This window comes from Orycteropus afer, unplaced genomic scaffold (assembly GCF_000298275.1).
Source record: "Orycteropus afer afer isolate SDZICR_OR568_19922 unplaced genomic scaffold, OryAfe1.0 scaffold00036, whole genome shotgun sequence".
NCBI classification, from domain to species: Eukaryota; Metazoa; Chordata; class Mammalia; order Tubulidentata; family Orycteropodidae; genus Orycteropus; species Orycteropus afer.
Window position 1 is genome coordinate 12,196,735 of NW_006921623.1, and position 26,455 is coordinate 12,223,189.

Below are 26,455 nucleotides of genomic sequence, written 5' to 3' on the forward strand. Positions count from 1 at the left end.
CTGAAATGGTAATAAACCACATGTATAAATTCTTATATTAAGATACATGAAATTCAGGGTGTTAAGCTTTATGGCTAAGACATAGTGGCTAAGACACTTGCCTGCTAACCAGACGGCTGGTGGTTCAAACCCACCAGCCACTCCTCGGAAGGAAGGTTGGGCAACCCTACTTCCGTAGTGATACTGCCTCCGGAAACCCAAGGAGGGGTCGCTATGAGTCGGGGCCGACTTGACGGCACATAACAACAACAACAACCTTCCAGTTAGCAGTCAAATGCCTTAAACACTACGCCACTAGAGCTCCTTACTTCTGTTCAGGTACCAGAAAGAAATCTGAGTTAGTGGTATGAAGAGGTGGTGAAAATTGGAATACTGATTCAAAGTCTAAGTAGTAAGTTGAACAATGTCCCAAAAAAGTTACATCCACTTTATAACCCCCAGAACCCGTGAATACGACCTTATTTGGAAGAAGGGCAATCTACTTCAGAAAGTCTTTGCAGAAATAAGTTAAGGAACTTGAGATGAGATCATCTTTGACTACCCACGTGGGTCCTAAATCCAATGACAAATGTCCTTATATGAGAAAGAAGAGGAGAAGCTAGAGACAGAGAAGAGAATGTGAAGACAAAGGCAGAGATAAGAATTATGCAGCCATAAGCCAAGGAACAGCAAGAGCTACCAGAAACCAGGAGAGGCAGAGACTCCTCTAGATCTTTTGGATGGACAGAGACCATGCTGACACCTTGATCTCTGGCCTCCAGAACTGTCAGAGAATAAATGTCCGTTGTCTAACACCAAGTTTGTAGTAATCGGTTACAGCAGTAATTTGTTACAGGAATAGTTAGACCCTCAGATAGTCTCAAAGAGGAGAGTGAATTTTTTCTCAAAGGATAAAATCAGAACCAACAGAATACCTGGTATAAATAACCGAAACTGAGAAATGTTTTAGTTCTATTCATAAGTTTTGCAATCATTAAAATCAAGTTAATATTCATAGTATACTACTTGGTTTAGTCACAAACAGTATTTTCATTCATAAAAATATTAACACTTGAATACAGATTTAATCAAAATTTATGCTACAGTCATTTTGGGAGGATGTCAGGGGGAGGGAGTGTCTCTGTGTGTGTGTGTGTGTGTGTGCAGGGAGGGTATAACAGCTAAATCTTAATTTTCTTCTAGCATTCAACAAATAAAGTAAAAGAACTGAAAAATCCATAATGTCATTTAGAAATAATAAAAGTAAATTGAGAAGAAACAATAGTTTAAACCTTGTGTTTGCTTTTTGGAAGTGGGACTCAGATTAAGGGTTGGGATAGGTTTAATGTAAGCCATGTAGCAATATTCCAAACTACATACTATTATTTTTATAAAAATTAAGTTAGTAATAATAAAGAGTCCACATGTAGAAAAAGCCTAGGCTTTGGAGTCAGAATCCTGACTCCAATCCCAGTTCTGCCACTTACTATTAACTCAGGGCAACTTATTTAACTCACTGAGCCTTAGCTTCATCTACAAAATGTGAATGAAAGCACCTACCTCATAAGGTTATTATGAGGAGTAAATGAAATAAAATGCAAAACATACTAAGCATCAGGCCAATCATACAATATTAACAAATGCTGGATTTTTGTTTGTTTCCCATTTTGTCTCCTAAAGTTCAGAAGGACTCACTGGTGAATGAAAAATATCTATTTCAGCCTTGCTTTGTGAGATAGTATTGGTTTAATTACACATATTTGTACATTGATCTCCCTTTCCTAAACTCATACAAAGAATTTGTAGTCTTTGCTAACTAAATTTAGCACCATCTCACAAACAGTTTTGTATTGTTTTCACATTGTTGCCTGTAGAAGTTATCTGCCCCTCATCAGAGAACTGTCTTCCATTTCTCCTTAGAAGGACCTCCACTCTTAGTCATATGTTAAACAAGAAAATTACTGATAGATATATACCTTCCCCAGCAGTGTTATACTTACTGTCTTATAACTGTGTCCAGCCAAGAAGAATTTGCTTCAGGAACTTTTAAACATGCCAAAGCAGAAGCTTTTATGATGAAGTCATTGACTGATATTTTGCCACGCCCTTCTATCATCTGGAAAGACAAGAAACCACTGTAGTTTCTTAATTTCTCTCCACAAAAAACTGAAACTATATAACTTTGAGAAAGGGAGGCAAGAAAGAGTATTCCACCCAGAGGGAACAGTAAGTACAAAGGGCCTAAGAGTCTGAGTGTTGAACAACCACTGTGTCGGGAGCAGAGTGAGCAGGTAGAAGAGTAGGAGAGAGGGTCAGAGAGGTTACAGAAGAGCTCAAACTTTATAGGCAACTCTAAGGACTATGGCTTTTACTTTTCATTTCCTTGAAAATATCTTCATTTATCATTCTCTCTCACTCCATTCTTAATGCCACTCTCTGGTTTAGACCCTTATCACCATTATTTCGTGTCTAGGTTACAATGACAAGCACAACTAGATTGCCAACATGTGCCAGCATACATCCATCAGACTAATCTTTTTAAAAATATTGTTATCATCACTTCACTTTACTGATCAAAAACATATAATGGTTTCTTATTTACTACCTAATTCACCAAATCCATATTCTTCTGCTTGTAGTCCAAGGTCTTCCCTAAACTGACTTATTGTCTATCTGCTCTAGAAAAAGTAATCTCTTATCTTCCTCATGGGCCAACTGTATTTCCATTTTTAAGCATTTTTTAAAATGTTGCCCCTCCAGTCGATTCCTGTTCTTGGGAAACCTGTGTGTCTCACAGTAGACCTGCATTCCATAGGGTTTTCAATGGCTGTGATCTTTTGGAAGTAGCCTTTCTTCTCAGGAGCCTTTGGATGGGCTCTAACCTTCTGGTTAATAGCTGAGCCCTTAACAACCCTTTGCACCTAGAGACTCCTTACGTATACTTTACCCTTGTGATATTCCATCATTAGAATGATCTTATTTCAACTTCTTTGCCAAGGCAAGCCCTCCCCCTGCTCTATGGTTCAACAAAGTTTTTCTCACACTATTGTAAATTCTGATGATTTCCTCCTCTGAATCCCTAAAACACTTAACCTTATATAATGTAATTTAGCAGAAAATTAAGGGGTATTACCATAGAGAGACCAATCTATAAATAATATTTTTACTTTAATAAAAGTTGATGTCTCTTTTTCATATGTATTATCTCCCCCAATTAGATTATAAACTCATGGAAAAAACCATGCTTTATGCTATGTTCCGAAAAGTGCCTTAAAATAAACATGGTAGGTGCTTGATACTTGACTATAAACATAAAGCAAACACACTGTATCTTACTTGCCAAAAGACATTCAAACAGTCTCAGAATGGCAGTGACTCTATTAGATTAAAATCTATCTATAGCAAAGGTAACATTGGTAAGTTTTTTTTTGAGGCTAGCAAATGAAAATTCTCCACAATGTTCTCTGCAACTGGCATACTGTAACAAATTTTATGGGTAAAATGTAAATGCTTTGTAGGGAAATTAACTTTTTAGTATTAGAGAGTTGGAATTTCCAGACCTTTACCTTATTAAGTTCTTTCCGAACTGACAAAACTTCTCCCATATTTACATCAATAGAAAGGTAATAATGAGGTATGGTTTGCTTAGATTGCATTAACCGCTGTGCAATAACCTGAAACCAAAGAGATTAAAAAATCAATTGATTTGACTTGACTTGAGACCTTACTTAATTCAAGGTTCAGCTTGCTCCTTTCACCCTACTCCCCAGTAATGTTTACCTAAGCATTATTAGAGTTGGAAGATGGAAGATTATATAATTTAGCATCTTCTAATAGTATTTAATCAGAACACACTGATTTATTTATCCTAAGTACTCAATGACAAAACCCAACATCCCTTAAACTAAGCATCCAAGATTCCCAACAGAAAAAAGCCTCTGTTAGTGTTTTTAAACCATCCAATTCATCAATCAATGCAAAAGTGCCCTCAACAGTTTTGTTTGCAGATTATGGTAATACTCTTACTCGGCGAATGTTGCTGATTGGGATATCTGTGAAGACACCTGTAGGAAGTGGTGCCACTCCTGGAACTGGGGGAGATACAGCAGCTGCTGGAGCCTATGAGGGAGAAAAGCAAAAAAAAATCCTCTTAGAAACTGTAGCTCCATCTTAGCATGAGCACCTAGGAAAGACTGCCAATGACTTTTTTATATATACCAAAACCAAACTCACTACTGTTGAGTCGCTTCCGGCTCATAGCAACCCCTGCTTGGGTTTCCAAGGTGGTATCTCTACGGAAGCAGATTGAACAATCTTCCTCCCGAGGAGTGGCTGGTAAGTTGAACCACCAGCCTTCTGGTTAGCAGTCAAATGCCTTAGGCACTATGCCACCAGAGCACCCTTTTATATATAGCAAAGTAGAAATTTAAAGTATTAAAGAAAAATAGTTATTTCTATCCCCAGAGAGCAAAAGAGACTCATTTAATAGGTTCTTTTCTCTTTTTTTTAACTTAGAATTCTGAAATCATGTTTTGTGTTACCCTTCCTTGAACTAGAGTACATTTCAATGACTAGTTTTGTCAAAATAATTTTGGTTTTGCAAACTAATTTTCAAGAAAAGTAATCAAGGCATTCTAAAGTGAAAGGGTTAAGAGATAAATATTAAAAAGTTATCTTGAACAGTGTTAAGAAGAAAACACAATGACAAATCTTTCATTTTAAAGGAAACATCTAAACTGAATCATTTTCTGTACTTTTGATTATATTAGCACTTTAAACAATCAAACAGAAGTTGGCTATATGGATTTAATCCCTTTGTGGACTAACAATAAATTTGAAACTCAAATCAATAAACTTGCCAACATGCTTTTAAAAATAGGGGCTGAATTAGGATCAGTCAATATTCAATATTACTACAAAAACAAAAATTTGGAATACATGTCAATGTAGTACCATTTTTGATTTTGTATAAAAATGACAGCACATTCACATCTAAGTACCACTAAGCCACTGAAATGAGACAAAAAGAAAACATACTCTGGTTAAATACAAATTAACATACGAAACATAAAAGTCTAGACAAAGTATTTTTTAAGGAACAAACTACCAAAAAAAAAAAAAGTCAAATGCAACTCACAGGAGCAGCTTTGGTAGGCACAAAAGAGTCAATGTCCTTCTTGATGATTCTACCATCTGGTCCCGTCCCTGGAAGAGATAAAGATACAACATATACATGACGGCATACGGTTGCAATCCCAAAAAAGATCAACAGTGTAATCCTAAGTGATTTCTATCAGAAACACTCTGAAGGATCACAGCCTTCAGTCCTGCCCCTTAAAGTTCTCCCTGAAAAGAACACTAGCTTTTGTCAATTATTAATTTAATTCATACAGAATACTTTGCATGATCTGTTTCAACTATCACAAATATTTTATCTACTTCTCTTTTATAGGTTTATCTAATTAAATCTGATTTTTTTCACCTTGATGACTTTTAAAATGAGGAATACAAACATAAGAATAATGCTGAGTACAGTTTATACTTTCAAAGGAAGATTAGCTACCTCCTCCTGGTTATCTCCAAAAGATCCTTTTCAAACTCTGAAATTGATTTCATTTAGGTTCTAGATTCACTTGGCCATAAAGAATTCCCTTTGCACAGAATCAACAGACATGATAGCTGTTTTGGACAAACTGGGCATATCAGTTTTTTGGATTTTGGTCCCACGAGGACAGTTAAGCAGCACACATAATTTTTCATTGCCACTCAGTCTCCATCACTCTCGGCTTTCTCACAGTGGCCCAGACTGTAAACTGGCCAGTGTTAGAGACAGTAAAGGAAATATGTGTAATGTCATATATGGGAAGGGATCTTCAAAGTTCTCTCAATATGATTAATTTTATTTATTCCATTTTCTTCCCTCCTCCCGTCCCAACCTCTCAGAATTAATTTTAGACCCAAGTAGATAATCCTGAACCTTAATTCTAAGAAGATCCAGAATTAAGTTATTAGAATACCTTTTACATTGGCCCACTTCTAGAATAAATTTGGTCAAATTGATTCATCTTCCCCCAAGGCAGACTTTTAAAAGGACTCTCGTTGTGTGCGGTTCTTCCCAACTCCTTTCCTTCATTACGAAAACTGAGGAGTTGGCTAGGATTGTGTTTATCCTCACCAGGAGCTCTAGAACAGAGGTGGCAGTATTCCCCTGTTAGATTCTCTTCTTTATAAAAGACAGAAACCATAACCTCCCCTTACAACCATGGCCAGCCTGGCCACCAGAGCACCTCAAGAAGAAGAAACTTGTAGCACAAGCCTCAGCCACCCATAAGAATTTCCTGAGTTTAGATGAAACTAACATTAGGAATTAGTTGAAATCTTTTCACCTATTTGCCCAAGGAGGTACAATGTTGTTGTTGTTATGTGCCGTCGAGTCAGACCCGACTCTTAGCGACCCCTCCTTGGGTTTCTGAGGCAGTATCACTATGGAAGTAGATTGCCCAACCTTCCTTCCAAGGAGTGGCTGATGGGTTTGAACCGCCAGCCTTCTGGTTAGCAGTCGAGTGCCTTAGGCACTACGCTACCAGAGCTCCTAAGAGGTACAATACTCCACCATAAAGGAATATGGTACAAATACTGGACTAGGATGTAAGGTCCTTGTCAAACATAAACTACACAGATGACCACAGTCACGTAATCTCATCTGGTCTTAAGTCTTCTTATCTGTAGGATAAGGATTATAATATCAGCCATCGCTCATAGGATTGCTATGAGGACAAAACTGGAGAGTGATATAAAAGTGCTCAGCACTACAGAAATATAGGAAATATTATATGGGTAGCTTTGAGACATAAGCAACCTCTAACATTAGAGTTTAGGCCTTAACACAATTTTTTCCCAAAGGATAACATTTTGGTCAAGTTTGCTAAATAAGCTAACCCTCTATTCAACTTTCCCCTTAGTACTTCCCTAATTGGTTTTTCATCTACACCTAAAATTCCTGGTGCAGGACCGGACAATGTTTCGTCGTGTTGTACATAGGGTCACTATGATTTGAAGCAGACTCGACGGCACCTAACAACAACAACAAAATTCCTCTGGGTCAGGACAAGGGTTAGGTGTCCTCTTTGCTCTCCACAACCACTTACTCCAAATGATTTTCCCTCCTCCGCTTTTCAAAAACCTGAACTTCCTTTGAAATTCATGCCATCTGACTATATAACTTACTCCTCTCTTTGCTATCTCTCATCTACTAATTTGTAATTACCCCTCTTCATTCAGATTCATTTGGATCCTGGCCCACTGTTTCTGGGACCAAAACCTATCTAGCACCTAGGCTTCTAAGTGTGTTCACCTATTCATCTTCAACTCTTCTCCTCCAACTAATAAGACTTCCCTCAGCTTCTAGGGTTAAGTTCTAGACCTGGTGATCAGCATTAACAACACCTCTCTGAATTTTAAGCAACCCTCTCTCTTGCTGCCATCACTGATTCTTTCAACTTATTATTCTAGACTGTCCCCTCCCACACTGCAAAATACTGTCCAACTGATCAAGACCTCCACTCCGTGACTCTCATTATGCACTCTCCCTCTTGTCTTCGCTTCCCTCCTTACCCAGTTTAGATTCTACAGATCACCATTATAATCACTCCGTTGTAAAACTCTAAAACAACTTTGGCCTTTTTCATGCCAGCACCAGAGTAGTTGAATGTTGCTGGATAAAAATTACACACCTGGGCTGACTGACTATATACTATAAATTGATTCAAAATTCTAAAACAGACACACAAAACTTCCCAGAAATTCAATTAGGTTTCACTTAAGTTTACGTTTCATCTGAGATTATTACTTCATAACCTCTCTAACTTCAAACCTTCCCATACTCACTCTCTAGCTGATACTCTCGTTTTAAGCTTTATTGATCAAATAGAAGAGTAGCCCTCAGCTTCTACAACCCAACCTATAAAACCATCCATATTCTTTTCCCTCTTGTTAAAATATACAAATGTTCCTAATTCCTTTCAAAGGCCAACTTGACTCCCAATTACATTCTCAAGATCTTTGTTCTTGCCAAATTACTCTGCCCTTTCTCCCTTTCAGCATCACTGGCCTTTCTACTGGACCAGTGGTTCTCAACTGAGACAATCTCCCTCTCCCTGCTTGGGGGGGGGGGCATTTGGCAATGTGTGAAGATATCTTTGACTGCCACAACTTGGGGGCTGCTACTGCCATTTAGTAGATACCGGCCAGAGATGTTGCTAAACACTCTACAATGCATAGGACACCTCTGCCCCCACCCCAAACTAAGAATCATCTGGCCCAAAATGTTAATAGTGCCACAGATGAGAAACTCTCTACTAGGCTCGTTCTACTATCGCTCATCTTAAACCCACTCCTAAACTCCTATTCTCCAAAAGCTACACTCCCTTCACAGCACAGCTTCTTGAATAAATTGTCTATAATAGTATCTCTACTTCTTCATCCACTTTTCAATTCTCAACCTATCTAGATAGACTTCCACCCCACCTTTCTTCTAAAACTACAGTTGTCAAGTACCCATATCCAATATTTGGCTAAGTTCTGTTGCTTTGATCTCTAAAACACATCTTGCATCTGTCCATTTCTTTCCATTCCCACTTTCACCATCCTACTCTAAGCTACCATCATCAGCTCCACCAATAGCATCTTAATGGGTTCATTTAATCCATTTCCACAAAGTAGCTGAAATGATCTTCAAAAAATGTAAATCATTTTATGTCATTTCTTGCTTAAATCCTTCAATGGCTTCCTGTTGGTGGTGGTGGTAGGTGCTGTTGAGTCGACTGCAACTCATAGCAACCCTTTGTACAACTGAACAAAACACTGCCTTGGTCATGTGCCATCCTTACAATCCTTGCTATGCTTGAACCCATCATTGCAGCCACTGTGTCAATCCATCTCGTTGAATCTCATCCCCTTTTTCTCTGACCATTCACTTCACCAAGCATGATATCCTTCTCAAGGGACTGGTCCCTTCTGACAACATGACCAAAGTAAGTGAGACGAAATCTGGCCATTCTTGCTTCTAAGGAACAGTCTGGCTGCATTTCTTCCAAAACAGATTTATTTGTTGTTTTAGCAGTCCATGTTATTTTCAGTATTATTTGCCAACACAATTTAAAGGCATTAATTGTTCTTCAGTCTTCCTTATTCACTGTCCACATTTCACATGCACATGAGGTGACTGAAACCTAACCCATGACTTGAGTTAGGTGCACCTTAGTCTTCAAAGTGACATCTTTGCTATTTTAATACTTTTGAAGAAGTTCCTTGCAGCAGATCTGCCTAGCACAATACGGCATCTATTTCTTTTTTCTTTTTTTTATTGTCATTTGGGTGAAAATTTACAGAGCAAATACACTTTCCATACAGCAGATCACATACCCTTTGTCTCATGACATTGACCACAATTTAGCACAACATCTCCCCTCCCACTTCCTCCTGATAGTTACCTCTTCCGTGTCCATCCCTCCATGCACTCCTGCCCCCCTGAGCTGTCTCCCTGTGCCTGAGCAGCCCTTCTTTCTCTCATGCTTGTTCTCTCCAAGGAGTGAATCTACCTCAGGTAAATGCTCAACTAATATGCCTATTGTTTGGCTGTAAGCCACAGGCGTGCATTCAATTCCAGACCTGAAGGGCAGCTAGGGGCCATATCTCAGTGGTTCCACCAGGCTCCATCAGGCCAGCAAACCTGTTCCCCGCTTTTTTTTTTTTTTTTTTTTATGGCATCTATTTCTTGACTGCTGCTTCCATGGCTGTAGATTATGGACCCAAATAAAATTAAATCCCTGACTATTTCAATCTTTTCTCCATTTATTCTGATGTTGGTTATTGGTCCAGTTGTGAGGATTTTCATTTTCTTTACGTTAAGGTGTAATCCATACTGAAGACTGTAGTCTTTGATCCTCATCAGTAAGTGCTTCAAGTCACCTTCACTTTCAGCAAGCAAGGGTGTGTCATCTCCATATTATAGGTTGTTAATAAGTCTTCTTCCAATCCCGATGCTGCCATGTTCTTCTTCATATAGTCCAGCTTTTTGGATTATTTACTCAGCATACAGATTGAATAATTATGGTGAAAAGATATAACCTTGATACACAGCGTTCCTGATTTTAAAACACACAGTATCTCCTTGTTCTATTCAAACAAAAGTCTCCTGATCTATGTACAAGTTCCTCACAAGCACAAGTAAGTGTTCTGGAATTCCCATTCTTCACAGTATTATCCATAGTTTGTTACAATGCACACAGTCGAATGCTTTTGCATAATCAATAAAACATAAGTAAATCTCTTTCTGGTATTCTTTGCTTCCAGCCAAGATCCATCTGACATCAGCAATGATATCCCTGGTTCAATGTTCTTTCCTGAATCCAGCTTGCATTTCTGGAAGTTCCCTGTCAAGATACTGTTGCAACTGTTTTTGAATTATCCTCAGCAAAATTTTATAATTTTGCAAGTGATATTAATGATAAACTCACTGCCATCAAGTGTATTCTGACTCATAGAGACCCCCAATGGATTTCCAAGGCTGTAAATCTTTATGAAAGTAGATTGCCTCATTTTCCTCCCATAGAGCAGCTGCTGGGTTTGAACGGCTGACCTTCTGGTTAGCAACCAAATGCCTTACTCACTACACCACCAGAGATCCTGTGACATTAATGACATTGTTCAATAATTTCCATATTCTGTCGGATAGCTTTTTTTTTTTTTTTGAATGGGCACAAATATCCATCTCTTCCAGTCATTTGGCCAGGTAGCTGTCTTCCAAAATTCTGGCATAAATGAGTGTCTCCAGAGCTGCATCCATTTGTTGAAATATCTCAATGGGTAATTGTCAATTCCTGGAGCCTTGTTTTTCACCAATTCCTTCAGAGCAGCTTCCACTTTGTCCTTCAATGCCATTGGTTCTTAATCATATGCTACCTCCTGAAAGAGTTGGACATTGAACAATTCGTTTTGATACAGTGACTCTGTATCCCTTCCATCTTCTTTTGATGTTTCCTGCATCATTCAATATTTTCTGCAAAAAAATCCTACAACATTGCAACTCAAGGCTTTAATTTTTATCTTACTTCACCTTGAGAAACGCTGAGCATGCTCTTCCCTTTGGTTTTCTAACTCCAGAACTTTGTATTTCATTGTGTTACTTTCTCTTCTCAAACTGCCCTTTGAAATCTTCTGTTTAGTTCTTTTATTTCATCACCTCTTCCATTCACTTTAACTACTCTCCATTCAAGAGCAAGTTTCAGAGACTTCTGATCCATTTTGTATTTGCTTCCTTTCCTGTCTTTTTAATGACCATTTGCTTGCTTCATGTATGATGTTCTTGATGTCATCCCACAACTCGTCTGGTGTTTGGTCACTGGTGTTCGATGTGTCAACTCTATTCTTAAATTGGTCACTAAATTCAGGTGGGATATAATCAAGGTCATATTTTGGTTATCTGGGCTTGTTTTAATTTTCTTCAGCTTCAATCTAAACTTGCATATGAGCAATTGATGGTCTGTTTCACAGTCAGTTTCTGGCCTTGTTTTGACTGATGATATTGAGCTTCTCCTTTGCCTCTTTCCACACATGTAGTCCATTTGATTCCTGTGTATTCCATCTGGGGAGTTGCACATGTATAATCACTGTTTATGTTGTTGAAAAAAGGTGTTTTTAATAAGTCTTGTCTTCCAAAATTTTATCATGTGATTTCTGGCATCATTTCTATCACCACAGCCTTATTTTCCAACTGCTGATCCTTCCTTATTTCTAACTTTCACATTCCAATCACCAGTAATTATTGATTGTGGGAGCTCTGGTGGCATAGTGCCTAGGGCATTTGACTGCTAACCAGAAGGCTGGAGGTTCAAATCCACCAACCACTCCTCAGAAGGAAGGTTAGGCCATCTACTTCCCTAGCGATACTGCCTTGGACACCCAAGGAGGGGTTGCTATGAGTTGCATCTGAATTGACAACAATGAGTTTGGTCAGAGGTTTTTTTTTTTTTTTTAGTAATTATCAATACATCCTGATTGCATGTTTGGTCAATTTCAGACCGCAGAAGTTGGTAAAAACCTTTAATTTTTTCATCTTTCGCTTTGGTGGTGGTGCATAAATTTGAATAGTAGTATTATTAACTGGTGTTCTTTGTAGGTGTATGGATATTATCCTATCACTGACAGCACTGTACTTCAGGATAGAACTTGAAATGTTCTTTTTGATTATGAATGTGGGACCATTCCTCTTAAATTTGTCATTCCTGGCACAGTAGAGCGTATATGATTCAAAACGGCCACTACCAGTCCATTAGCTCACTAATGCCTAGGGTATCAATCTTTATGAGTTCCATTTCATTTTTGACAACTTCCAATTTTCCTAGATCATATTTCAGACTTTCCATATTTTGAATATTAATGAATGTTTGCAGCTGTTTCTTCCCATTATGAGTTGTGCCCCATCAGCAAATGAAGATCCCAAAAGCTTTACTTCATCCACATCATTAAAGTCCACTCTACTTTGAGGAGGCAGCTCTTCCCTAGTTGTATCTTGAGTGCCCTCCAATCTTAGGGGCTCATCATCAGCACTATTATCAAAGTTTCACTGCTACTCATAAAGTTTTCCAGGAAAAGACAGTGTTCCACTGCTCTTCATAAAGTTTTCAGTGGACAATTTTTCCAGAAGTGCATGGTCCTGTCTTTCTTCCCCATCTGTCTTAGTTTGAAAGCTCCACTGAAACCTGTCCACCATGGGCGACCCTGCTGGTATTAGAAATACCGGTGGCACAACCTCCAGCCTCACAGCAACACTCAAGCCACCATAGTACAAAAAACTGATAGACGAGTGGTAGAAGGGGAGCTTCCTACTATACATTAAATAAAATGAAAACTTTATCATGACTTATAAGGTCTTTCATGTTTTCACCCTTATTTCTCTCCAAACTCATCTCCCATCACTAGATCCTTTGCTCCCTATGCTCCACTTTGTTTACTGGTCTCCTCTATGTTGCTGAAATTTGCCAAGCTCTTCCCTACCTCAGACTGTGTACTCTTGGTCTCTCTGCCCAAAATACTCTTTCCCTAGTTCTTCACCTGACTCACAGCTCACTCCTCATCTTTCAGGTCAGATTAAATGTCATCTCATCAGAAAGATCTTCCCCAACCACCCCATCTAAAAGCAGTCATGACTGCATATTTATCCACTCTGTCACACACTAGTATATCATTCAGTCCTTCTTTCTTAGCATTTAAATTATCTTTGTAAATAATAAATTATCATCATTATAGCTAATACTTAAAAATACACTTTCTCCAAGTACTACATATACATAACCACACTTAATTCTCACAGCCTTTTGAAGTATTATTTTTATTTACAAATGAATAAACTGAAAAAAGTTAGGATGACTTTTCCAAGCTAGTATATGGCAGAGCTGGGATTCAAATCCAAACATTCCAGCTCTAGCTCCTAAACTCTTAACTGCTACGCTATACTTCCTTTATATTCCTTTAATTACTTATCACTGGTAATATAAGAACCTTGACAACTGAAATTGTGTCTTTTTTATTCTTAGGAACAAATGCCTAATGCAGATAGTACTCAATGATTGAAATAATAAATAAATCACCCAACTATGAAGGAAGGTTGGGCAATCTACTTCCGTAGTGAAATTGCCTCAGCAACCCAAGGTGGGGTCACTATGAGTCGGGTCCAACTCGACAGCACATAACAACAACAACAGTAAGCCTACGTGATAAAAATATTAGGATTTTTCCACTTGTATCTTTAGCAAAGTAGCCAAAGTTGCTAAATAAATGGTCCTTTATTTGTCTAAATTGTTGATATATAATTGTTAACTATATTCCTTTTTCTGTTAAAATACATAAACACATTTAATCCTCATATTGCTGTCCCTGATTTTAATCACATATACAAAAGAATGGCAACATTAGTAAAGCAACATTAAAATGAAAGAATAGATTTGCCAATATTAGTAATTCTCTGAGGTCCAAAAAAATCTACAACATTCTATAGTTGTCTTGAGATTGGCTTGCTTTATAACCAGAAAATATAGTAGAATCCAGCCAGATGATAATCAGCACTGAGGGCCCATAACTGGACAATTTAGGAAATAACCATATTTCCCTTTAGTAATTAAGGATGGCAGAGCATTAAAATAGTTGGCAGCATGGGATACTGAGTAGAATACAGGCTTTAGAGTTAAACTAATCTAGATTCAAATCTCAACTTTATTACTTAATAGGAAGGGAGATCTCTTAAAAGTTTCCATTTTATTATTTAAAACTTACAAGTGATCATTTTTACCTTAGAGAAGTGGTGCGTAATTAAATGTGGTAAGTTAAATGCCTGGTGCGTAGTACCAACCATCAAACTATGTTTCAGTAATAATAATTTCCCACTTTTCAAAATAAATATCTTAGTTACCTTACGTTAAATTTTAGCTTATGTTTAGTTCAAAAACATTTAAGTGCAATATTAATATGACAAACTAGTATGTACTTAATAATAATTACATGCTAGATACTGTTCTAAGCATCTTGCCTGCTTTCGAGCATTTAATTCTCATAATTCTATATAATGTACACTAATTATTATCCCCATTTTACAGACAGGAAAACAGATAGGTTAAGTAATTCCCTAAAGACATCTACAGAAAAAATGATGAAGTCAAGATTTAACCTTAGGTGGTCTCATTTCAAATCCTGTACTCTTATCACTAAGCACTACTTTCTCTTTGTGGAGGAAAGATGAGTAAAGTATCTTCCTGTGCCCTCAAGGAGCATTAGTTCAGTTTTGCATGAATTTTATTCCATTAAGTCACTTCAAACAACCCAACTTCACATTTCTATTTCTTGCATATTGCTATAGTCAGTCAACCTAGCACTAATAGAGGTTTCTTCTTATTACAGTATCAAGTCCCATAACCTACCCTTCCTGAACAAGCACCCTATACTTTCAGCTATCACCAACAATTAAGCATGGTTTACATGAATAGAGCAGAATGAAAAAAGGTTATCAAAACTGCAAAAATAAAAAATACTGCGTAGGTAGGCAGACTAAGCAAAACAGAATAGTTTCACTGCTCTGCAGTGGCAGTAGCAGAGATACTTTCCTCCTTCACCCTTCTCCCCACTATGCCAGTTAAGAAGGCTGTAGTTGTACTTGCCAGTTTTAAGGAGGAAATTCAACTAAATTTTAACTTTACAACCCCATTCTGCAGAAACAGACTTACCTTTTACTTGTGTAAGGTCAATCCCTTTTTCTGATGCCAGTTTCTTTGCAAGAGGGCTAACAAATATCCTTCCCTTTGGTCCCACAGGAGTGGCTGGGCGGGCAGCTGAAGGTACAGGGGCTACAGGTTGAGGAGTGGGAGGAGCAGTGGCCACCTTTTGAAAAGTTACAAAACATTAATTCATCATTGCAAAGAGTGATGTGAAGAATTCAAAATTTACATTTAATAAGTCAAAAGCTGTTCTCATTAAATAATTCTCAACTTTTCTCCAAAGATCATAATGTAGTTTTGTTTTCTACTTAACCAATGTAATACAGCAATATGAAATAACAAAAATAATACTTTGTCAAAGATAGGAAAAAGTCAAGTTCTTCTATTCCATAACATAAAGAAGCATGGAATTTAATATTGCTGACCAGTGTACAGTATCTTTACAACCTTTCTTCACTTGCTGCACCTTTACTGTCATTCTCTTACATCACAAATTGTTTTTTGTTTTTTTAACTTAACCTAATTTCAAAATCCAAAATTATCCCACAACATTACAAGCTGAAAAAAATCTTAAGAAATAAATCAATACTGCTACTTGCTAGCTCCCAATGAAATGTATGATAGTCAGTAATCTCTGAAATGAATATCTAGTCTAAACTCACATGATTCTAGCATCTGCAGAAGCCTATGGTTAAGAGTTCATACAAGTTCATGTTATAGGTGAAATCACTCATAATGATATACTTAATTCTATGTCAAAGTTCCCATAAATTGAGGGGAGCTATTGCATTGGGGTAAAATGTAGTCAATGTCATGAGACGACGCGTGTGTGAACTGCTATATGGAAAGTGAATTTGCTCTATAAACTTTCACCCAAATCACAATTTAAAAAAAAAAAAAAGTTCCCATGAATTACAAATATATGCTTGACCTAGGATAATATGTAAACACTAAAAGTACCAGGAGCACTAAAAGCACCAGGAGCTCTGGTGGCGTGGTGCCTAAGGCACTTGACTGCTAACCAGAAGGCTGGAGGTTCAAACCCACCAGCCACTCCTCGGAAGGAAGGTTGGGCAATCTACTTCTGTAGTGATACCGCCTCAGAAACCCAAGGAGGAGTCACTACGAGTCAAGTCTGACTCGACGGCACTTAACAACAACAACAAAAAGCACTGTCAATAGCAGAGGTTATATAGTAAATTTTATAGAAAATGAGGAATGAGTCATGGATAACCACGAGATCTGCATCTAAAGCAGAAAGAGAACATGCTATGTCAATACCTGGAACTTCACTGTGCTTTGGTCTTAGTAGGATTCACGACAGCAGCAGGGGGAAAAGCTACAAAGATCAGAGAATTGACTATTAAGTGAATAGGACAGTGCCATATATTCTATAGGTCTCCATAAATGTTCACTATCTCCTTTCTCATTCACAGAATCACAGAACCTGAAGGAACATAGGAGATCATCTTTTCACCCCTTCCATTTAGAGATAAATAAGACTACATGTTCCCTCAATTCTAGAAGCATACCTACCGGGAGAGGGGTAGGTGGTGGTGCTTGGGGTTTTAAATCAGTTACTTCAGTTGGCCTGTAGTCAGCAAATGCTGGTATATCTGCTTCTTTTTCTACAATGATACAGAGTGGAGTTCCTAGGGGGACATCTCTTGTGCCTTCAGGAATCAGGATTTTTGCCAAGTAACCTTCTTCTTGTACTTCAAAACCTTAAATAGAAAGAAAAACATTTTGGTACTTAAATTAGGACTCCATGATCCCTCCAAACTCAAAAGTTTTAAATAAAAGGCTCTCCTTCTTCGAACTAGCTACATAACCTCTTTGCAAGTTACTGAACCTCTCTGTGTCTGTTTCTTTACCTATAAAATGGGGATGATAATAGTACCTACTTCACAGGGATGTTGTAAAGATTAAATGAATTAATATGTTTTGAATACTTACAACAGTATCTGGTACAAAGTAAATACTGAATAAGTATTTGTTAAATAAAACTATGAGAGATTACAGACAATGGTTAGTTCTGAAAGTTGTTCATAAAAGCCCAAGGGTGGCCCCCCACAGACCCACAGGACTAAAACTGCATCAGTTATAACTGCTAAAATCAAAACCTCATGAATGTCAAACTAAAGGTGCTACCAAAGTGGATACCTAAAAGCATTTCTGGAGTTTTTCAAAGACATTATACTTGATATTACTCCAAATATTTCATTGTAAAGAAATACAGCATTACTAGGGTTTCAATGGCACTAACAACTTATGTTTTATTCAGCTGCTTTTCTTACTATGAACTCAAACATGAAAGGTTGCAAAAATACAACTAAAGAAGCCATCAGAGGACAAGCTTTGTCTTCCCGATCTTGATTTTTTGTGCCACTGTACCTCTTCCTGATGAATATAATCCTTAATGAATCCTTCTATTTGCCAGTTAAGAATTAAAATACAATAAAAGATACTTTTTTTTTTTTAATGCTCCAGAACCACAACAGAGTTAAAATATAGTTCAGTGACACTGATATTCAAGTTACACTGGAAGATAAATCAATCATTTCCATGTTTTGTTTTGTTTTGAAGGAACAGAATCCCTTCTAAGAAAATCTCATGGGGAAACACAACATGCAAAAAGATAAAAAGGACTTGCTCTGGAGAAAGTAAGTAGGGGGTATGGGTGGGAGTGGGATACAGAACAAAACCCTACTCTTTAAGTCCTTCCTCACCCTAAGGCACCATCAAGGAATCATTGGGTGTGAAGAACACACAATTTGGAAACAGCCACCACACAGGATGCCCAGCAATCTCCCACTCCAACTCTAGGGAATGAACAGACTTTCCTTTAGTGGTGATTATGGGATACAGGGAAAACAGAATATCTATAAATATTATTAATATATGATAATGTGGATTGTGTTTGTGAGCACAAAAGAAATCAGAAATGGGGTACATGGATATGTGATGTGCTAGGCGAACAGGTATATACTATTTTTATATGAGGAGCCCTCTTGGCACAAGTGGTTAAGCACTTGACTGCCAACTGAAAGGTCAGCAATAGGAACCTACCAGCCACTCTATAGGAGACAGATGTGATAGATTACTTCTATAAAGATTTATCCTATGGCGCAATTCTACTCTGTCCTATAGGGTCACTATGAATTGGACTCGATTCAACGGCAATAGGTTTGGTTACATGTGTGTATGTATATCTATAAATATATATATGTGTGTGTGTGTATACATACACACACACACACACACACATATATAACATAAATATAATATTACAGATATTCTATCAGTAATTCTCAAATTATGGAAACAAATTAAATCCTGGTGTCAGTTTTCCTCAAAGTCATATTAGATTCTCTACTATTTTCTTGCCTTGGAGATTACCTTCTGTTTCTTTTTTCCTTCCTTCTTCCCATTTAGAGAATGGCACTCCTAATATGGCTTCTCAATAATGTAATAACTAGGCTAAGAAGCAAACTCTGCCTTAAGAATAATCTCTGAATTGACTTACTTGATTCATTAAGAATATGGTATGGAAATGATAAATCCAACTGTGAATTTTCTCGGTATAAAATATCATGTCCCAGGAAATGAATCCCAAGAATTATATAAAGTTTTCATGTTATCACTCACTCAATATAGGTTAGGATGCCAATCCTTTTCCCTCATTGGAAAACTTTGTGCCTCAACCATTCAGTAAGAGCTGAAGAAATCTCACCTATAGTAGCCTTGTCAGTCTCTATCTCTGCCAATAAGTCTCCTTCACTTAGCTTCTCACCCACTTTTTTTTCCCATCTCTGAACTGTGCCCATGGTCATGGTAGGAGAGAGGGCAGGAAGAAGTACCTATAGAAACAAATACATATTATTGCTTCAGTCTAAAAAACCTTGGACACACTGGCTCTCAGGCAAGCTTATATCATTTTGTGGAAGGACAGTGACCGTGACGATCCAAATCCCCATCTGCACAACGCTCCCATAACAGCAAATGCACCGTGCATTGATAGCTTCCCACCAATTAAATTATCCTTCAAATCACAACCTACTTTCCAAAGTCAAAAGCAATGGGGAGATGGGAAACATTTCTTCTAGACAGTCAATATTAATTCCTCAGTAAGTAAGCATAGAGCTTTTCACCTATTTTTAACACTTAAATTAAGCTGGAATTTTCAGTTAGCCCAGACCATTCTGTCAAAATTTTACTATGCTCTGTACCTGTTGTTGTTGTTATGTGCCGTCAAGTCGGCCTCGACTCATAGCAACCCCTCCTTGGGTTGCTGAGGCAGTATCACCATGGAAGTAGATTGCCCAGTCTTCCTTCCGAGGAGTGGCTGGTAGGTTTGAACTGCCAGCCTTCTGGTTAGCAGTCAAGTGCCTTAGGCACTACTGTCTTTTCATTCCAGAAAACATCATTTCTCCCAACTTCACAGATATCTTTCCAAGGTTTAAAAAAAAAAACCAACCTAACTAACATTCAGAACTGCTACTGCAATAGTCACTTCCACCCCAACAAAATCCAAACATTAGATGGACAAATCTAAATAAAAAATTGCTTTCCTATTTATATGCTTGTGTGTCCACTAAATTTGGATGCTTATTCAGTTATTGTGGGTTTCACTTGCTGTCTTCTTAGTCTTTTGTATCTAATGAGCAATAGGATCATACTGAGTGAAAAATCATTTTAATCATTGATGTGTCAGATGTGTCAGAAAGAAGAAGAAAAAAAGTAAAGCCTCAGAAATCTAATTTTTAAAACAATTTTCAACTGCTTTTCTGGTTCTTTATCTGCTTCTTAAATTTTGTGAAGCCAAAAATCTCCACAGAGAATCTTACAGGATAATTAAGGCACAATTCTAACACTTGCACACAAAGCCACTGAGACAAAATGGTGAGAAATGAACTAAGTCTCATGTATCACAGAATTTGCTAAACAGGATGAAATAAACATGTGAACTGAACATAAGACACAACTTCATCATAAGTGATTGTTAATAACAGATCATAGAGTAGATTACTATGTGCAAAGGAAAAAAAATCATTCTTATACAGAATTTTTTACAAATGAAATAAGCAAATATAAAGTTCTAGTCTTAATCCTTTAATAAAAGGGTGGCTTTTTTTTTCCATTTCCATATCTCTAAAACACACAAATATACATGGAGTAACTCAAATATCTAAGAAACTGATTTAGTTAATGCAATCCATTTACTGTCTTCACCTTTATTGCAATGCTATTATACAGTCATGAATGGCTTAATGTCCATGATATATTTTGTGAAATAGGACATTATGTGATTTGGACATTGCACTAACACCATATTATATACATGCAATCCCTGGATTACACAGAAGTTCTGTACCTAGGTTTGTCTTTCAATTGAATTTGTATGTAAGTTGGAATGGTTAAGTATTGGTTTGTATCTAATGCCAGTCAAACATCTGTTTTAGTATATAATATATAATGTACCTTTCTATGCATAAAAAACATTAAAGAAACACTTCCAGATACACTAAACCATCTTTAACACAATACAGTAATAATAATGTTTTGATGAGCATCACAAAGTAGCACCATTTGTTATTAAGAACCATTGTATGTAACTCAAATTTTTAATGTATAGGTTTTACAGGGGTTAGGACCACAGGCATACATGTGGTCAGATATATATGAGGTTGAATGTTGCCCTAATGGACGTTATGCAGCATGTAACACCACATATCAAAGGAAAACACCAACTGGGGACTTTCATGCAACAGACAGCACTTGAGACCATCTATCAACTCTATTTATACCAGAAGCAGAGATAAGTACAAATCCTCCTCAAAATTCATAACATAATGTTCTTGAATGAAAGTGTAAGCACTTTCTACACTACACTGCACTTCTGCACTACACAGAGGCTCAGAAAAGTTAAAGGCGCTGTCCAAGTTCACTCACCTGGAAATAACAACTAAGAATAAAAGTTATTTTCATGCTTAAATCTCTATTCTAAATGACAAGAGCTAACTACATTTAATACCGGTTTTCAGGATGTGACAGCCATCTATGAAAAATAATGAATAAATAATAAATTCTCTACAGCAAACATGCAGAGTCTGAGCCTCACCTGCATGTGAGTGGGATATGAGCTACCAGGAGCCTGAGCAGAAGGTGTAGGTGGTGGAGCAGCAGGCGTTGGCGTTGGGGCAGCTTGTGGAGCAGGAGCTGCCGAGGAATCCAAAGTATAATTTTTAAAGGCCTCAATATCCTCAGGCCTAAGGAAGAGAAAGAATGCATAAATACAAGGGAGTTAAAAGCAGTTTCAGCTCCCAGAAAACTAGTCTTTGGAAGCCTTTCTAACTTTTCAATCTTGAGTTAAAATACCCCACTTTGCACTAAAGTTCCACAGTATATCAGGGTACCACTCACTTTTCAACTGTAATGCAGATGATTGCTCCAACTGGAACATCTCTGGTACCTTCAGCAACAAGTATCTTTGCCATATAACACTCTTCCATGCTCTCAAACCCAACTGTGGCTTTATCAGTTTCAACCTCTGAACACAAAAAGTAATGTAAGTTTGTGCAGCCATTTTGAACTTTATTAGCTCATGTCTAGAACCACACACTTCAACAGTTAGACATGAAAGAAGGTACCATTGAAAGAAATCTTAGTTAAAATCAGTTTGCCTCACTGCTGACAACTTATCTAACCAATCATCTCTAAGACCAAGCAGTAAAAATAAATCTCAAAATAGTTTTTTAAGCAAAGTAGATACTAACCCACTACCATCAAAGTCAATTCCAACTCATAGTCAACCCACACAGGGTTTCTAAGGCTGTAAATCTTTACAGAAGTAGACTGCTTCTTCCTCCTACAACAAAGCAGCTGGTGGGTTTGAATCGCCAACTTTCTGGTTAGCAGCCAAACGCAATACCCACTGTGCCACCAGAACACCTTAAAGTGCGTACTACCCACCCAGAAAGTTAATGTTCAGTGTAGCTAGGTCAGTTCCTTCTACCTTAACTTCATATTTTAAAACAACTTACCTCTGCAATTAGTTCACCCTCATTGATTTTTTCCCCTTCCTTTTTTTCCCAACGGGCTATGGTGCCTGCCTGCATCGTGGGAGAAAGAGAAGGCAATGGAACCTAGGGGAAAAAAAAGAGAGAGAGAGAAACAGTTAACTTTAAAAAGGGTGACCTAACTTTCAGTCTGATGTTAAGCTTTAATTCAATTTTATTTCATGTAATGCAAAGTTTACTGGGTTCCATTACACGCGGGCCCTGGAGATAAAATGCCAGTTCCTTTCCATGGGTCTGACAGAGCATGTACCTCGGCAGGCGCTTCGCATATAACCCCAGGCTTGGAGCTCTTCTTACAATAAATTGAGGAGGAAAGGGAAGCTCAAGGGCAACGGCAAATGAAGGTTTGCAAGAAAGGCAATGACAGGTATTTTAAGAGGGGTGGAAGATCCTGAGGTCTCTGATGGAGGTTTCGAAGCCAAGTCTGACTTGAAGGACAACGGAGTCCCATGAAGGACAGGTCGGAGGCTCACCTTCTGATGAGGGGGAAGACTGTAACAGCGGCGGCCAGGCGACCCCAAAAGCTGCAGCAGGAAGCGGTTCCGTGGTGTGGGCCAAGAGCTGGGGCTCCAGCTGCAGACTGCACGGACCCCTCCATTCCCTTTGGTTGTGCTGTTGCAACGAGCCGGAGCCGGACCAGATCGCGGGGTCACATACAGAGTTCCAGGTCCCTCCTTTAAGGCCGCGCACCGAGCCCCGAATCCCGCCCTTGGGGCTGCAGCCTGGGCTCGTCGAGCACAGACGCGCCACATAACGCAACCGACATCCACAACCCAAACTCAACGCCTTCTCCGGAGTGACCTCTCCGCGAGCAGCACGACGCGGCCGTCAGCCACGCCGCGCAGCCGCACGTTGTCGTAAAACGGGCCCTGAAGCTTCCCCCAACCCCCTCCTCAGGCCAGAAATGTATACTGTGTCCGCGTATCTTTTCTGTAGAGTGGAGGTAAAGAATGGGTAGGGGCTGGTGGGGGCAGCTACTTTGGTGTGATAGGGACAGGAACGTTCCAGCCGAGCTCACGAAGGCAGAAGTTTGGGAGAAATAGGAGGTGTAAAGGACTCGAAGGCAGTGGAGTCGGAGGAGAGGGATTGGAAAGGGGAGGACGAGGCCTTGGAGATGAGAAGGGCACAGCCAAAAGGGAGGGGCCTAAAAAGACGGCTGTTGTTTGCCGTGGAGTCGGCCCGACTCATAGCGACCCCTCCTTGGGTTTCCGAGGCAGTATCACTACGGAAGTAGAATTGCCCAACCTTCCTTCCAAAAAGACGGCTAAGGCTGGCTTAATAAAGTGAGAAGGCGTGTGGTCTCAGAGACTGGGCTGGAGTTGTTGTTATGTGCCGTGGAATCGGACCCGACTCATAGCGACCCCTCCTTGGGTTTCCAGGGCAGTATCACTACGGAAGTAAATTGCCCAACTTTGCTTCCCAGCCAGTTTCGTAAAAGGACTGGGCACCGAGAGCCTCAGGCCAAAAGGCGGGGTCTCAGAGCGCTCTCTTTAGGGCGCTAAAAACCGCCCTAGGGAAGGAGGGATTGAGAATCGGAGCGTTCAGGCGCGGTTTCCTGAGCCTCTGCTGACTCAAGTGTGGCGGGGCTTGGATTTCGGCTGCCCGCCGGCTGTATTAGGTTACAAAAGATTTTAATTTCAATTTTGTAGCCTAACCAGAAACCTGAATTAACAGATTTCTCAGCCAAATGGCGCGAAGAACCGCCAAGCGGAAGATACATTCCCATATTGAAGTGTACTTTAGCTGGATTAAGCGTATGCAGGGTTATAAAACGGATTTCCTTTAACCCAAAATTTACCACAGAATCCCTTTAAGTAGCAAAAACTTACGTTTGAGATAGCTTCTCTGGGCTCTGGGAGACACTAGGTCAGGGCTGGCCATCTGTCTCTGGTAGCATAGTGGCTAAAGCACTTGACTGCTAACCAGAAGGCTGGCGGTTCAAACCCACCAGCCACTCCTCGGAAGGTGGGTTTGGCAATCTACTTCCGAAGTGATCCTGCCTGGGAAACCCAAGGAGGACTCACTATGAGTCTGGTCCGACTGGATGATAAATAACAACAACAAACACAACAGCAAACATTGCCGGGTCCTTCACCGTCATCTAAAGCATTCTGCTAACTAAAGGTGGAGCACCTGAACCCCCTCAGCCGCTTAAAGACAGATGGGACGGCTTCCATAAAGATGTACAGCCTTCAAAACCCTATGGGGTGGTGGTTCTCGTGTCTTCTAGGGTCGCTATGAGTTGAAATCAACTAGATAGATGGCAGTGGGTTTGGTTTGGTAGATTCGCCATCTTCATGATCAATTTCTTCATGATCGTTGGTATAATTAATAGTTAAAAACTGGAAATTGGAAGTCCAAGCACACAGGCTAAATATTCAGATATATAAAACATTGAAGTTGAAGAGATAAAACACTCATATTGGGGAAGGGGGGAGGCAGCTTTCACACTGAGTTGGGAATTCTGGTTCTTTTAAATACACATTTCTGAAAGTCTTTTATTAATGTTTCTTGCTTTTGTGTTAGAGACTGTTTTGTCATACAGTTTACACTCAGGTTAGAACTCAGGTTCTAATTTGCACATATATGTATAATTTGAAAAATACTAAATCAATGAATCCTCTTTGATAGTAATAATAACCTATTTTGTCCTTATAAAGAAATACCAATAGCAAATTATCAATTGGCAATAAAGTAATCCTTATCGTCACTCTCCAAGTGGAGAGTAAACATACTACCAGGAGATCACTTGAAAAGATTTACTTTCATTAACTCTAAATGGTTTATTGATTAATCTTCATCAGTAAACACAAGTGAAGATGATTAATGGTATTTAGTTTGCAAACTCCATTTTATTCAGGTTTTTTTTTTTTTAATTAGTACACAAATCTGGTACATACAGGCAGTTAAAACTGGTTATCACTTTGATAATCAGAAACCTTTGATATAACACAGTTTTTATGAAAACATGCCATAAAACAGGGAGAATACACAGAAATAATCTCTTTGAAAGCAATAGTTGCAAACATCCATGTTTCTAAGAAAATATAACTTTACATATATATATATGTATTTTAGGCAAGCTATACCTTTTACATAAATTCAAACATAGGAGGAGTGTGCAATCATAATGCTCATTTTATGGGGAAAAAAAATGAAAATAATAATGACCTAAGTGCTTTTTAGTAATTAGAGTCCTCCTGGATTGGATGTACTGCATGGACATAATTTCCTTAATTTACATCCCTCCTGGTCAAAAATAGCTGTAAAATTGTAAGTAGCATTGAATTTAACCAGATTCTTTAGGCACAAACTGTAACTTGTTCTAATCCCAGCTAATTCAGGGAACTGAACAAGAGAATAGTCATCAGTTTTAGCGACGACTTTTTAAGGAATTGAGTTCTGTACCAGTAAACTAGTTTATATGAGAGGGTCATTTATTTTTTAAATCTAAAGGGGTTTAGAGATTATTTTATAAATTCTCAACATTCTAGTTCCTTAGTTTTCTCAAGGAAAGAGAATGCCAGCAGCTGTTTGGATAGACTATTCCACTGAAATACCTTTAAGGGACAGGCAATATAATGCATAAGTCAAGAGGACTTCTGCTACAGTGCATCCAACTAGGAGACTATTCAACGCAGAATGAATTAATGAGTACTCCTCCTCAGAAGGCTTCGCTCCCTTTAGAAACTGGAATGAGGATTACCAACACATTTTACACAAAAGATCACATAGTAGGGATGCTTAGTCACTACTTCAGTTCATGCTAAACCAGGTAAAGGGGGAAAAAAATCTCCTTTTGTCCCCTGAACTCAACTTCAGCTTTCAAGTGGAGGCACTGAGGCCATGCAGCTCCTTTTCCAAAGGACGTAGAGATACATAAGACAAATAAGGTGAGGACCTCAGATTTTTCTCTGATTTAATTTTCTGTGAAAAGTTAAATTCCACATAATGGTAAGACTGTTTTTACTGAAAGACTGAAAAGTAAAAAATTTAGGAGACAGACATTCAAGATAAATTGTTGTAGAACTACAATAACAAATTTTGGCCTGATAATCCTCATACTATCTTATAGCGTTAACACTAAAATACATGCAATAAAGAAATTTATGACATGAGGACTTTTTCTCC

The 26,455-nt window shown here is 38.5% G+C and overlaps 1 protein-coding gene across 1 annotated transcript in view; it reads right to left on the reverse strand.

The window, feature by feature from the left end:
* Positions 1–23,076, reverse strand: part of DLAT (dihydrolipoamide S-acetyltransferase) — a 29,178-nt gene extending 6,102 nt beyond the window's left edge. Inside the window, exons 1-11 of the mRNA XM_007936548.2 lie at positions 22,798–23,076; positions 22,289–22,390; positions 21,669–21,793; positions 21,367–21,514; positions 18,979–19,105; positions 16,782–16,969; positions 15,255–15,408; positions 5,117–5,184; positions 4,006–4,098; positions 3,546–3,653; positions 1,980–2,095 (exon numbers count right to left, since the gene is read on the reverse strand). Coding sequence (XP_007934739.1) covers positions 1,980–2,095; positions 3,546–3,653; positions 4,006–4,098; positions 5,117–5,184; positions 15,255–15,408; positions 16,782–16,969; positions 18,979–19,105; positions 21,367–21,514; positions 21,669–21,793; positions 22,289–22,390; positions 22,798–23,076 — 1,508 coding nt within the window. The remainder of the gene's footprint in view (positions 1–1,979; positions 2,096–3,545; positions 3,654–4,005; positions 4,099–5,116; positions 5,185–15,254; positions 15,409–16,781; positions 16,970–18,978; positions 19,106–21,366; positions 21,515–21,668; positions 21,794–22,288; positions 22,391–22,797) is intronic.
* Positions 23,077–26,455: the final 3,379 nt, after the last annotated feature.